The following is a 13617-nucleotide window of genomic DNA, read 5'->3' on the forward strand; positions in this document are numbered from 1 at the left end:
CTATTTAAGAGTAGGTGGCCACACGGGTGTCTCTAAGGCTGATGTTGAAACTGAAATCTAGGGATCAGAAGGAATGAGCCATATGGAATCAGAGGGATGATCATTCCAGGCAGAAGAGGCTGCTGTGCAGAGGCTCAAAGGTGGTAAGAGCTTGGTCCATTTGGGGAATAGCCAGCGATGGTCACATGGGGACGCAGTGAGTGACAGAGAGGCCTGGATCAGACCACGGGGCTGGCTGGACCAGGTCAGGCACCTTTGCTGGGTACTTGAGAGGTTTTTATTAAGACAATAAACCACCTCTTTCATAAACAATCTTTCACTTAGTGATTACATCATCCTGCGAGGTAGGCAAGACCCATTTTATAGTTGAGGACTCTGGGAAACCTAGAGAGAGCCCTATTGACTGACTCCCACTTAAATACGGCATTGAATGAAAATCATCTTCTACACCTGGGCTCATCAAGATTGTTCTAAACGATCAACATAAATACTTAGGTTTATGTGAAAAAGAGTTCCAAACCCCCATGACATAATTGTCTACCACAGATGACAGTATGTGTCCTCATGTTGTTATTCATTCATTTCTCTTTATCCCTAGGTAAGTCTGATAAGACTGAATAAATTGTGAATCGATTTTGATTACATAATGAGGATTATAAATGCACTTTCATTTAACAGGTAAAGGTAAATGATCTGAAAACTCAGATTGTTGTAGGAAATAGCGATATTGTCATATGGCAGGTAGAAAGGAGCACTAAGCTTACTTCTTCTAAAATCAGTGACTTTGTATCTGTCCCCTTGATTAATCCCAGTAAGTTGGGCATTATTTACCCACTTTATACTCAAAGTCACCACGGCTTAGAGAAGGAGAACCCCTTCTATGTCGTGAAAAATGCTTCTCTTAGCTTTTAAAAATATCGCGAACGATTTGAGAGAAAAGACACAAAAGAAACTATGACGACAAAGATGACTCAGTTGATAATTTAGCATTCTTTTTTTCACTTAGATGCTCAGGAATATGGCAGTTTTTTAAAACAGCAAATCAGTTAAACATGAACTTGTCTTTTTTTTTTTTTAACTTCCTGGAACCATGAGCTTTTAATATGCATTTATGTTTTATGACACTTTAAAAATTACTAACCATGCATTGCTGAGATATTTATTTCAAAGAAATCATAAAAGTACAATACCAAATACTAAAGACCAATATCTGCCAAAGGTCCTGATGACCCGCCAAAGGTCCACTGATCTGATGCGAATACTAGAGCAAATCCTACTACTTCCTCAAACTTCAAACAAGAAAGCTACAAAATGTTGGTTCTTCACCTAAAGGCCCTGAAAACACATGCAGAATTTTGTGTGAGCTTGCATGGTTTTCTGAGGAAAGGGTACTTATAAGACATTCATAAATTCCCAACTTAAAGAACCACAACCTTAAATTAAGAATTGAATACTACTTTACTGCAAACACTGAAGCTGACTTTCAGCTAAAGTTTATAAACCAAGTAAAATTCAGCATCACCTATCCATAACCCATACAGGTTAATCAGAGGGCAATATATTTGCTAATATAGCAACATGTATTTATTTGTCTTGACTCTATACATATAGAAGATTCTCTAGTTCTCGAGTCACTAAATCCAAATATAAATTTTAAAAATAATTGCTGCCTGTATTTAGAGCTGTTATATGATGCCCTAAATCAATGTGAGAAAATTTCTATGTAACATCTATATTATTCAAAACAAATATTTCGGTTTTTTTAAACTTTAAAATTTGTCAGTTGTAGTTGATATTCAATATTATTTCATATCAGTTTCAGGTGTACAGCATAGTGGTTAGACATTTATATAATTTATGAAGTGATCCCTCCGATTAGTACCCACCTGGCACTATACATACTTATGACTATATTACTGACTGTATTCCCTATGCTGTATTTTACATCCCCATGACTGTTTTGTAACTGCCAATTTGTACTTCTTAATCCCTTCACCATTTTCACCCAGCCTCCCAACTTCCCTCCCATCTAGCAACTGTCAGTTTGTTCTCTGTATCTATGGGTCTGTTTCTGTTTTGTTTGTTTACTTTGTTCTTTAGATTCCACAGATAAGTGAAACCATAAGGTATTTGTCTTTCTCAATTTGACTTACTTCACTTAGCATAATACTCTCTAGGTCCATGCATATTGTCGCAATGGTAAGATTTCATTTTTTATGGCTGAGTAATATTCCATTGTATATATGTACCACCTCTTCTTTATTCAATTGTCTATTGATGGACATCTAGTTTGTTTCTATATCTTGGCTATTGTAAATAGTAAATAGTGCTGCAGTGAACATAGGGATGCATATATCTTTTTGAATTAGTAAAACATATATATTTTAAGTTGCCATGAGATTGTTTATACTTTAGTGAAAACCAATAATAGCAACTGTGCCAAACACGACACTGTGAATACTTCAAAAGGTCCACTGTTTCCTTCATGACACAGTAACGTTAGATGATGACACGTAAATGATGTCCACACATTGGTGTAAATTACCATTGTATCCATCTTGGTTCAGGTCTCCCAAATGGGCCACAGCACTGCCGAATCTTCCAAAAACCTCCGTGCCTGCGAGGACCTGTGGGTCTCCGAAGACGAGAGCACTCACTTGCATATACAGGTAAACCTGCCCTACTTCTCTAGGGTTACTCTCAAATTCGCGTTCCATAAAGAGAGGTGCCCCAATCAATATGTCATCCATTCTGTAGGGACAAAAGAGAGAGGTCATTGCACTGGCGAACGTGGGATTCTTTTTGGTACATTTAAAATCAACCAGATCAGTACATTTTCAATGATAGTCTTCCTTTTGCAAGGGACATTTTACAATCATCCTCTTTCTTTCATCATTTTGTTATGTCTACAGAATAGTATGTGGTAAGACAATCAGAGTTGTGAAATGATCGCACTGAACTTTTTATGTTAAAAGTGACTGCTTTAAGAAAACCACAGATATTTCTCCCTTTTCAGCTTTTGAGTGCATTTCCAGAAACTAGTTACACAAGTGAAATATATCAAAAGACCTAAATAGATTTTGCTAAAAGTGGATTAGAGGTTGTCCTGAATTTATATGACTATATGTTTAAATTATGTTTCTTTACAGTAATAGTGTTTAAAATAAATGTTGTTCTCCTCGCTCCTGTTGTTACCTTCATTTAAATAAAACAGAGCCCAGAGAGGGTTACAGTACAGGCTAGAAAGATAAAAAGTAAAATTTTCGTTCTTAAAGAGAATTTATAGTTATTTTTTGTAAATGTAGATATTATTATAATAGAAAACTAATAGATAATTTTTAAGGTTGAAAAAAAAATTCAAGGAACAGACACTTAACCAAATTGTTTAGCGATGAAGACATAACCAACAAGAGAATAAAAACCAAAAATCGTTAGAAGTGTTTCCTTCACAGAGCTAGATGGCACAAAGAGGAATAAAACAGAGCCTTCTAAGTTATTGTTTTTTTAAAAAAAACATACAGATATATTATTGTTATTTAAACAATTTTAAACAAAGTCACATCAACTGAAATTCATGATTTGATCTGTACTAATGACCTCGACAAAAATTTGCCCAAAGGACACGCCCATCTGGGAGATGGAATAATCTGAAGAATGACGTCAGACAGAAATACAAATCTGCATTTGACTTTCATGCCTAGGCTGATTAGGTAATATGCAGAAGTTTGCCAAGGAAACTAATTACTAAAATATTATCATTAAGCTAAAAGGCAGGAGTGAAGTGGGAACAGTTACCGAGTAAGACACCTCCTTTATAGGATCTGCAAGACATTGCAACATCACTCTGACCCACCCCTCTCTCCAACTTCTTGACTTCCTTGTGGTGGTCATGTACTGTCTATTTCTCTGTATAATTCAATATCCGTCCTGCGTACTGACTATATTTAAGGTACTGTGGTAAGTGATTAAAGAATGCAATGACTATTAGGTCAACTTGGTTCCTAATTAATTTACAAGTGAGGTCAAATTGCTACTCATACAACTATAAACAAGGCAGAGGGGGAAAAAGAATGAGAAATCCAAGTTAAATGCTGAGGATTCTGGAAACGGAGAGAGCTGGTACTTGGAAGGCATCAAGGAAGGTTCAGGGAGGAGATGGCATTGGACCTGGGTGGGATTCTGACTGCTAAATCTAGAGGCAGGCTTTCTAGGTGGTGGTGCTGAGAACCAAAGTGAGGGTCTCTGCGTGGAGTCAGGCAACAGTGAGTGTGGTCCATGCAAGTGGGCTCTGTGCTAGAGTGATGCTAATGACTTTAATTGGAAAAGTGAAATATAGACAGAAGTTTTAAAATTCAATAATACAAAATAGAAATAATTATGTATAACAATAACATACAATATAATATTGTTATTATGTATTCTATAACACCATATATTATTGTTATATATAATTAATATTATATAAATATTGTATATACTATAAACAACAAGAAAACAACCCATTAAAAATTGGGTGAAAGATCTGAATAGACACCTCATCAAAGATGATCTACAGATGACAAATAAGCATACGAAAAGATGCTCAATATCATATGTCATTAAAGAACTGGAAATTAAAAAAACAATTCCGCACCACCACACACCTATCAGAATGGCCAACATCCAAAACACCGACAACACCAAACGCTGGCAGGGATTTGGAGCAACAGGAACTCTCATTCATTATTGGAGGGAAAACAAAATGGTGCAGCCACTTTGGTGGTTTCTTACAGAACTAAATATACTCTTACCACATGGTCCAGCAATTGGACTCCTTAACATTTACCCAAGCGAGTTGAAAACTTATGTCTACGTAGAAACCTGCACATGAATGTTTATAGTAGTTTTATTCAGAATTGCGAAAACTTGGAAGTAGCCAAGAGATCTTTCAGTAGGTGAATGAATAAACAAATTGCAGCACATCCAGACAAACAAACACTGACAGCACCAAATGCTGGCAAGGATGTGGAGCAACGAGAACTCTCACTCATTGCTGGTGGGAATGCAAAATGGTTCAGCCACTTTGGAAGACAGTTTGGCAGTTTCTTACAAAGTTAAACATATGTTTTCCGTGTGATCCCACAATCATTCTCCTAGGTCAGGGGTGTCCAAACTTTTTTCAACGGTTTTCACCAAGGGCCATATGCGGTAAAATACACAAACAGCCGGGCCACTCACTCAAGGTGAAGTACGTATTGCCTCACCTGGTTTATTTAAGTAAACTAAATATATTTTTGGAATTTGATGCGGGCCAATTAACAATGGATCACGGGCCGCAGTTTGGACACCCCTGTCTTAGGTAGTTACCCAAAGAAGTTGAAACCTTATGTTCACACAAAAACCTGCAATTGCCAAACATTAGAAGCAACCAAGATAACCTTCAACAGGTGAATGGATAAACAAACCCTGTCACTTCATACAATGGAGCATTGTTTGGCGATAAAAAGAAATGAACTATCAAGCCCCAAAACAACATGGAGGAATTTTAAATGTTAATTGCTAAGTGTAAGAAGCCAGTCTGAAAAGACTACATACTCTGTGATTCCAAGTTTATTGCATTTTGGAAAAGGCAAACTATAGAGAGAGCAAAAAGATCAGTAGTTGGCAGGGGTTGGGTGAGCAGAAGGATGAACGGCTAAAGCACAGGACATGTTTAGGACATGAAACCATTCTATATGGTACTACAAGTGGGTACACAACATGATGTATTTGGTAAAACCCGACAAACCGTGCAACACAAAGAGTGAACCCTAATGTACACTATGCACTTTAGTTAGTAACGTGTCAGTGTGGGTTCATCAGCGGTAACAAATGTACCACACCAATGCAAGATGTTAACGATAGGGAAACTGAGGGCAGAGAGGATGGGGAGTTTGTATGAACTCTCTGTACTTCCTGCCCAATTTTGTTGTAAACCCAAATCTGCCCCCCAAAAATAAAGTTTATTAATTAAACAAACAAACAAGCAAAAAAAGAAAAGATAATTGGAAAAATAAGTTGAGCACAGATGACATGAGAATAGCATGAGTTTTACATCCTACTGATCTAGATTTAAAATCTGGCTTTCAGTAACTAGCTGTGTCCTATTGAACACACTACATTAGCTCTAAAATGTGGATAAGATAGAAATAGGCTACTTCGTTAGCTATATCACTTAAGATTTCTCTCTGTCTGTCTCTGCCTCCAGATGTGCACACATATACACAGGTTATACAATAGTATTTAATAAATGATAGTTATCATGAAGGCATTGGGCTACCCATTGATGGGAATACACAATAGTTTACATTATAACAGTGCAAACAGAAAGAGTTCCTGTTGAAAAGGCAAAATGCATTCCCTTTTCCCCTTCCTGCCTTGCAGGAACCTGGTTGCCTTGCTTTCTGATATTATTATTGCTTGTATGAAGAGGCATTTGTTAAACACTTGATTGTGTATGTTGCTGCCTTGTAGCTGAACGATGTCTAAAATCCCTAGTTGTGTATTGCAGAGATTGAGCAGGGCCATTTTCTCATTCTATATAGGAAGGACAATGTCATATAATTGGTCTCTGAACAATGACATGGGACTGACACAATTGGTTCACTACATTTCTCACTGCCAACAGCGAGTCCTAGAAATGGAAAATTAGTTGACCTATCATTGTGGAACACTAGCAAATCCAAGGAGTCTTTGGATTCTGAAAGTATTTTATAACAGCACTGATTTATTTTTTTTAGAAATACATGTCCTTAGATATTGAAGTGTAAGTCTTCTAAAATATTCTACATGCAAAAAAAAAAAAAAAAAAAAAAAAGAGAGAGAGAGAAAGACATTTGTTCTTAATTTATAATTGTATTCTCATAAGGTTGAGAGACAATAACTGTCTTGGATGCAATTGGTACAATGTGTCTTGTAGAACTCTGCACTTAGTGTCAATATTTTTTACATTAGCAATACCATTTAAGAGGCACAATGTATATTATTGTTTGGGCTGGTGTTTTTAAATCTCGGTTTGCAGCTCATTAGTGGATTGTGAAATAAATTTAATGGGTCTTGACAAGCAATTTTAAGAAATGAAATAGAATACAATAGAAAATATCAGAGTGAATGCATTACACATAATAAGGTTCCAAGAAAATATTGTTCCATGAAACTTTTGTTTCAGTTTTGTGTATGTGTATTAAGTTGCAATGTCAAATGTATTCCTTAAGGACCGGGAGGCAAAGAAATCATTGAAAAACCACTGCAGTAGGCTATGTGTACTACTAGGTTATTTCAAAATTTGTCAAATCCTTCCCTTTCTTGAGGATGTCCAATTCAAGTTTAAAGTTTTTAAATATTTATTAGTAAAAATTATTTTCACTGACCTTCTGATAGAAGAGTTGTGGAATAGGCTGGGTGCCATCCTACGAGACTCTTTACATAGTAATAGATTGGCTGAGATATAGATTGATATAGATATATCCATATATCTATATATTTGTCTATCTATCTATCTATCTATCTATCTATCTATCTATCTATCTATCTAACTAAAGAACATTGATGAAGAAATTATAATGATCAGGTTTTCACCAAAAATCATCTATGTTTGGGTCATGTTGGTGGTTTGGATGAGATTAAGTTATTATTTAAAGGGATTTCATAAAAATAGAATATATATACTAAATTTCATTTTATCTAAAATGTCTACATTAAATCTCTGTGTAGCTTTCACACAGGTTTTATTCATGTCTCTTTTGTATATCTAAATCTACTCTAATAATACCATGCAAGACTCAATTTCTCATCTTTCACATGTCATTTGATATAGAAACATTATAAATATGTTCCTGAAAAGCAGAGCATAAATATAATGAAATAGAGAGGGTGAGAGATACCACCTATGAGAATATTCAATATGAAGAATCTGAATTCAAGTTTTCTGTAGCCAAATAGTGTTAATGTGTTGATTTAACATATAAACTTTTCTATGTTTCTTTTTCCCCAATAGTACATATTGCGTGTTAATGCTCTTGACTAATTTTCAGAATGTAGTTATTTATTGAAACAATATAGATTAGAAAACTGTGTACTAGAGTTGATATCTAATTAACTTAATTACTTATGATAGTCAAGAAATAATATAGCCTATCAATTATAATATAGAAATCAATTAAATTTAGTTTCTTTATGTTTTAGTGTTCTAGAGTTCCTACTTATTCAGTCATAATGCTCTCTCCTGTTTGAGAGAAAATTCTTGGACTAAATCTAGTGCTAAAACATAGTCACCCAAAAGCTGCTTCCTTTCAAATCACTTTTTTCAAAAGTGCTCTCAAGTTAACTAACTGCTAAAAATCTCTTTAATGTTAGCTCTTTTTGGCCCTCCAGAGGCTAGAAACAGTCCAATGGATTAAATTGTAATTCTGTGAATTTCGGAAATCGTATAAATACTATAACTTTCAAAAGCCATTAGAAAAAAATCAGATGTGCTTGTTTAGGCTCAAGATGAAAAACACCATCTCCATTTGTTGTTAAGTTTGTCCAAAAATTCCTAACAGAGTTTACACTGACAGAGTTTGTAGCTCTGGCTATCTTAAGATAACTAAACTGACGTGAATTTCACCAGCTTTGTTTACATTTTCAAAACAGGCACAGGCTTGACAATACCAACCACCAACCAGCATGCATGCAACTGTTTGGTCTAAACTTTTGGGATATACTCATAATATCTGAAGACCTTTTTTAAAATAAAAAAACGTGAGGTGAACATTCCCACAAATTTACTTATTTGGTTGCATTACTTAATGGCACTATCTTTTTCTCTGTTTTCCCCTGATCTTGAAATTTCGGAGCATTTGTAGGGAGCTTGCTTTTGTCATTTAATGGATAGAGAAGATGACATATGCTGTCAAAGAATGTTCCCTAGGTAGCCTCATGGACAATAGCACTTAATTATCTCTTGGCGGGAGAAAGGAAAGTCTGGTTCAATCCCACAAAACGTGGGGAGTCCTAACTTCTGAACCGTAAACACTCAGCTAGCCAAGCGATGTACTTAATCCTATTTTGAGTCGCTGCACAACATCCACTCAGGTCCAGGGTTTAAAAGAAAAGATTCAGGCTACTAAAAAAAAAAGCTATTGGAAATTAGGAATTTGGGGGTGAAAATGGGAATTAAATCTCAATTCTAGTACTGAACTCTGCTGGATAAAATTGATGTTCACTGATAATTCCTTAATCACTGATAAATGTGGGAAACCTAGAAAATGTTTTGGAAATTTTTTTTTTAAAATGTAGCAGTTCCACAAATATTTGGTGATGGAAGGAGATCTGACTCTGGGTGAACACACAATGTGATCTATAGATGATGTAATACAGAATTGTACACCTGAAATCTAGGTATTAGGTTGGTGCAAAAGTAATTGTGGTTTAAAATGTTTTAAAAATAATTGCAAAAACCGCAATTACTTTTGCACCAACCTACTAACTTCACTAACCATTGTCACCCCAATAAACTTTAATTTAAAAAAAAATGTAGCAGTTACAGACTCTGTAAAATTATTTATGAATTATAACTAGTGACTCAGTAAAATGCAGCAGACAAGTGTGGATTTTTTTTAAATTTAGTTTTTTATATTGGTTTCAGGTGTACAGAATAATGATTAGTTCTAGTGTGGCTATTTTAATATAATCAAACAAACTGATTTTTCTTATATGCCATGACACTAAAAACTGTAACTGAAAATTATTTTAATAGTCAGTTCTTTTTAGCATCATTAAAGACAATCTTAATGTTCTTTGGGTGAAATAACTTTGACATTATGATTTTATATTTTTAAAAGGTGGAAGTAAGACCTTGCTTATAAAAGTAATGGAAATTGATAAAATTCACACTTAATAAATAGGAATGTAGATTCTTACGAACAGCCAAAATACAGTAAAACACTTGGAACACATGAAACACGCATATACTCATGTTATTCTTCTACTATAACCCTTAGTTAAGGTTATTGGAATCTCTGTGTATTGTACATGTATATGTTATGTATATACATATATAGACTACATGTTTTACATATGTGTATATATAGATGTAGCTAGACAACACCTATCTATATCTATTATCTATCTATCATCTATCTATCTATCTATCTCTGTGATGTATTTATCTCTGTAAATCCATAATAGCAGAGAACAGCACGGTGGTTACCAGGGGCGGGGAGGTGGGGGAAAGGTGAGATGTGGGGGAAGGGTGCTCAGGTGCAGTTATATCGGATGAATAGGTCTAGAGATCTAGTGTATGGCATGGTGACTATAGTCAATACTGTATTGTATACTGGAGATTTGCTAAGAGAGTAGATCTCGGAAGCTGTCACCATGTGTGCACACACACACGCACACACACACACACACACACACTCCAAAGGTAGCTATGTGAGCGATGGATATAGATGGATTACACAGATGGATATAGTCATTAGCTTGCACGTAGTTCATTTCACTACGTATGTCAAGCAACATGTTGTACACCTTAAATATAAACAGTTTTTATTTTAAAAAATAAAAATGAAAAATAAAAAAGGTTACTGGATTTCTTCAGTTCCAAATATACTATGTAGTTTACCCCATTTCCCAACTTTTAAAAGTAAGTGAGAGGCATGCCGGTTATTTTACTCATTAGATTGAAAATTCCTAGCAGTTACAGATGATAAACCCTTGAAGACTGAAATTATATATTTTATAGAGCTTAGTAAAGAATTCTCTGTATATAGAGAAAAATAGAAAAAACAAAATGTGTTGGTTAAATCAGCAGAAGGTCCAGGAACTAATCAAGACCTTCCCCTAGTTAATGTGTGATCTTGGGCAATTCATTGACTTCTGTGCCTCAGTTTCCTTATAGGTGAATTTTAGACAGTTTCACGGGATTGTAGTATGACTCGTCATATGTTATGAGACATCTTTTGCATGAAGACACTTTAAAAGGAAAAAAATTGTCTGCTAATCATACATGATAAAATTGTGTTACTTAATAGCCATATTAAGTTCAACAATAGTTTCATTGGAGAATAGAGATATCTGCATTTGAAACTGCTAACTGGGGAGACCAAATATATATATCCAGGAAAACTTTGACATAAGGATTCATGTTTGCTGCAAATCCCATGTAACCTTAGGCTCTCTGCTGCAAACCTGGTCAGAAATTGAGAATGACAAAAGCCCATGTTCTCAGAACAAGGCCACATGTGTCTGACATGGAGTCATCCTGGAGTTTAGGAAAAGTCACTGCCACACACCTGATCTACTGCAATTCTTTTCTTGTTCTGCTGAGATTTTTGAGGGACTGAAGGTTTACGTCTCTTCCCAGATGGGTTGTTTTGTACTTTCCCTGAGGATGAGAACCCATCCAGGGCAGTGAGGACACTGGCTGTCACTGTTACTAGTCGTTTTCCAGCCCCCATCCTGGGATCAAGTATAATCCCAGAAACACAAGCGGCTATGTTTTCCCCATTTGTGTCTATTTGAAAGCCAACAATATCAAGTGATTGTTCTAGAAACACAAGTGCTACAAAGACAATGGCAGATTATATCTTCATTATCGTAATCTCAGTCTTCACATGAGTTGTCTATATTTATTTGGGATGAAAGATTCTCAGTGGCTTCATAGCACACTCTCTTCTACTAGGACCTTAATGGAGCATCTAAGTAATTTAAAACAGCAAATTACATACAGGCTGAGAATCTGTGGGCACTTTATTTTTAAAAATAGCAATATTAAGATAATGAATGTATTTTTCAATGCAGTCTAAAGAATTCAGAATATACTGACTAATAAGAAAGAAATAACGTGCATAGCAATTTTTAAGAACATCAAAAAAGACCAAATTATCACTGGAAAATTCCTGTGTTTGTTACTACCATGTTGTTTTGATCGGCAGGAAACCAATGAGGTTCTTTTCTCACAAGTTTTCTTTTTCTTCTTAACATGGCAAAAAAAAAGTACTATAAACATTGTCACAAAACTTTGCTATAGACTAAAATGCATGTGTTTTCAGGAAGGAGACAGTGCCCTGCAGGGCGTATTGTGAAACTGGGGGAAAGTTGAAAGGATTCAAAACTGAGTGAACCATGGAAGGGAACATACTGAGTTAATCTATGTCCTAGAAAATGTTCTGTGGCTTCCAGGGAAAAGCCCTTGGCCTTGTCGTGTCACCATCTGTTGAGAAAAATATGTCTGCGCATATTCCAGAGGCCACTGTGGGACTTTTTGTTTTCCCTAAAGAATGGGCTTCTTAAATCTGGACAACATGCCAAGTTTAGGACTCAAGTTCCTCTTGAGCAATTTTCTTCCTAAATTACTAAAAGACTCTGATGACAAATACAGTTCATCCAGGTTGGAAATGGTGAGTGGTGGTCCTAATGGTTACTTTCTTTTCACAACCCAGGCAGCTGAAGATGAAAGCAATTTGATTTCAAATTATCTGCTTCTAGGATAAGGTTGGCATTCAAATATACCTTTGAAATCTCTCCAGAGCATGGCTACTTCTACTTCCTGTCACTGCTATGGCTGTGGTCCAAGCCTCTGTCCTGCCTCACCTGGCTTATGGCAACGGGCTCCCGGAAGGCCTCCGGCCGTCGAGACCCTGCACACACAGCATACCTGCTAAAACCAAAGGTGGAGCAAGCCACTGCCTCACTCAGAATTGTCCAGGGGCTCATGAGATGAGGTGTCCTTCTTGGAAACAGATTCATCTATCTAGGGTGGAGTCTGGGTGGCACTGGATAAACCCGTTTAGAGGGAAAGCAGTGCTCATAAACCTTCATGAACCCGCTGCCCACTGCGACCTCTCCTTATGTCTTTGATGTTTCTGGATCATGCCAGCAGCTTCCACCTCCAGGAATTTGAACACTCTTCCACATATATCATCGTGACTTGCCTCCTCACCTTCTTCGTGTCTTTCCTCAGTTGTAAGCTTAACATCCAGGCCTTCCTTACCCACCTGATTTAAAATCATATACCTCCCCATGGTCCCTATGCCCCTTCTGTTCTTGTTCTTGCAAGTTTAGTTAATAGACTTTATTTTTCAGAGCAGTTTTAGGTTCAAAGCAAACTGGAGCAGCCAGTACTGAGAGGTCCCATGTGCTCCCTCTCTAGCATCCATGCACAGCCTCCTCCGTTACCAACATCCCCACCAGACGGCGACATTTGTTACAACGGATGAACCTACACTGACCCATCATAATCACCCAAGTCCATAGGTTACATTAGGGTTCACGCTTGGTGATGTACCTTCTATGGCTCTTGACAAATGCATGACATGTACCCACCATTATAGTGTCATACAGGACAGTTTCACTGCCCTAAAAACCCTCTGGGCTCCGTCTGTGTATCTCTCTCTCCCCCACAGCCCCTGGCAACCACTGATCCTTTTCCTGTCTCCATAGTTTTGCCTTTTCCAGAATGTCCTATAGTTGGAATCATACAGTATGTAGCCTTTTCAGATTAGCTGCTTTCACTTAGTAATATGTATTTTAGGTTCCTCCATGTCTTTTCATGGTTTGAAAACTCCTTTCTTTTTAGCACTGAATAAATATTACATTGCCAGCACGTACCACAGT

At 36.4% G+C, this 13617-nt stretch overlaps 1 protein-coding gene across 2 annotated transcripts in view; it reads right to left on the reverse strand.

Annotated features, from left to right (window-relative positions):
- The window catches only part of ITGA8 (integrin subunit alpha 8), a 165215-nt gene that overhangs the window by 99531 nt on the left and 52067 nt on the right, over positions 1-13617 (reverse strand). For both annotated transcript variants that reach the window (XM_074324800.1, XM_074324799.1), the window contains one exon: positions 2546-2751. In XM_074324800.1, the coding sequence (XP_074180901.1) occupies positions 2546-2751 (206 nt within the window). The remainder of the gene's footprint in view (positions 1-2545; positions 2752-13617) is intronic.

This window comes from Rhinolophus sinicus, linkage group LG02 (assembly GCF_036562045.2).
Source record: "Rhinolophus sinicus isolate RSC01 linkage group LG02, ASM3656204v1, whole genome shotgun sequence".
Classification (NCBI taxonomy): Eukaryota; Metazoa; Chordata; class Mammalia; order Chiroptera; family Rhinolophidae; genus Rhinolophus; species Rhinolophus sinicus.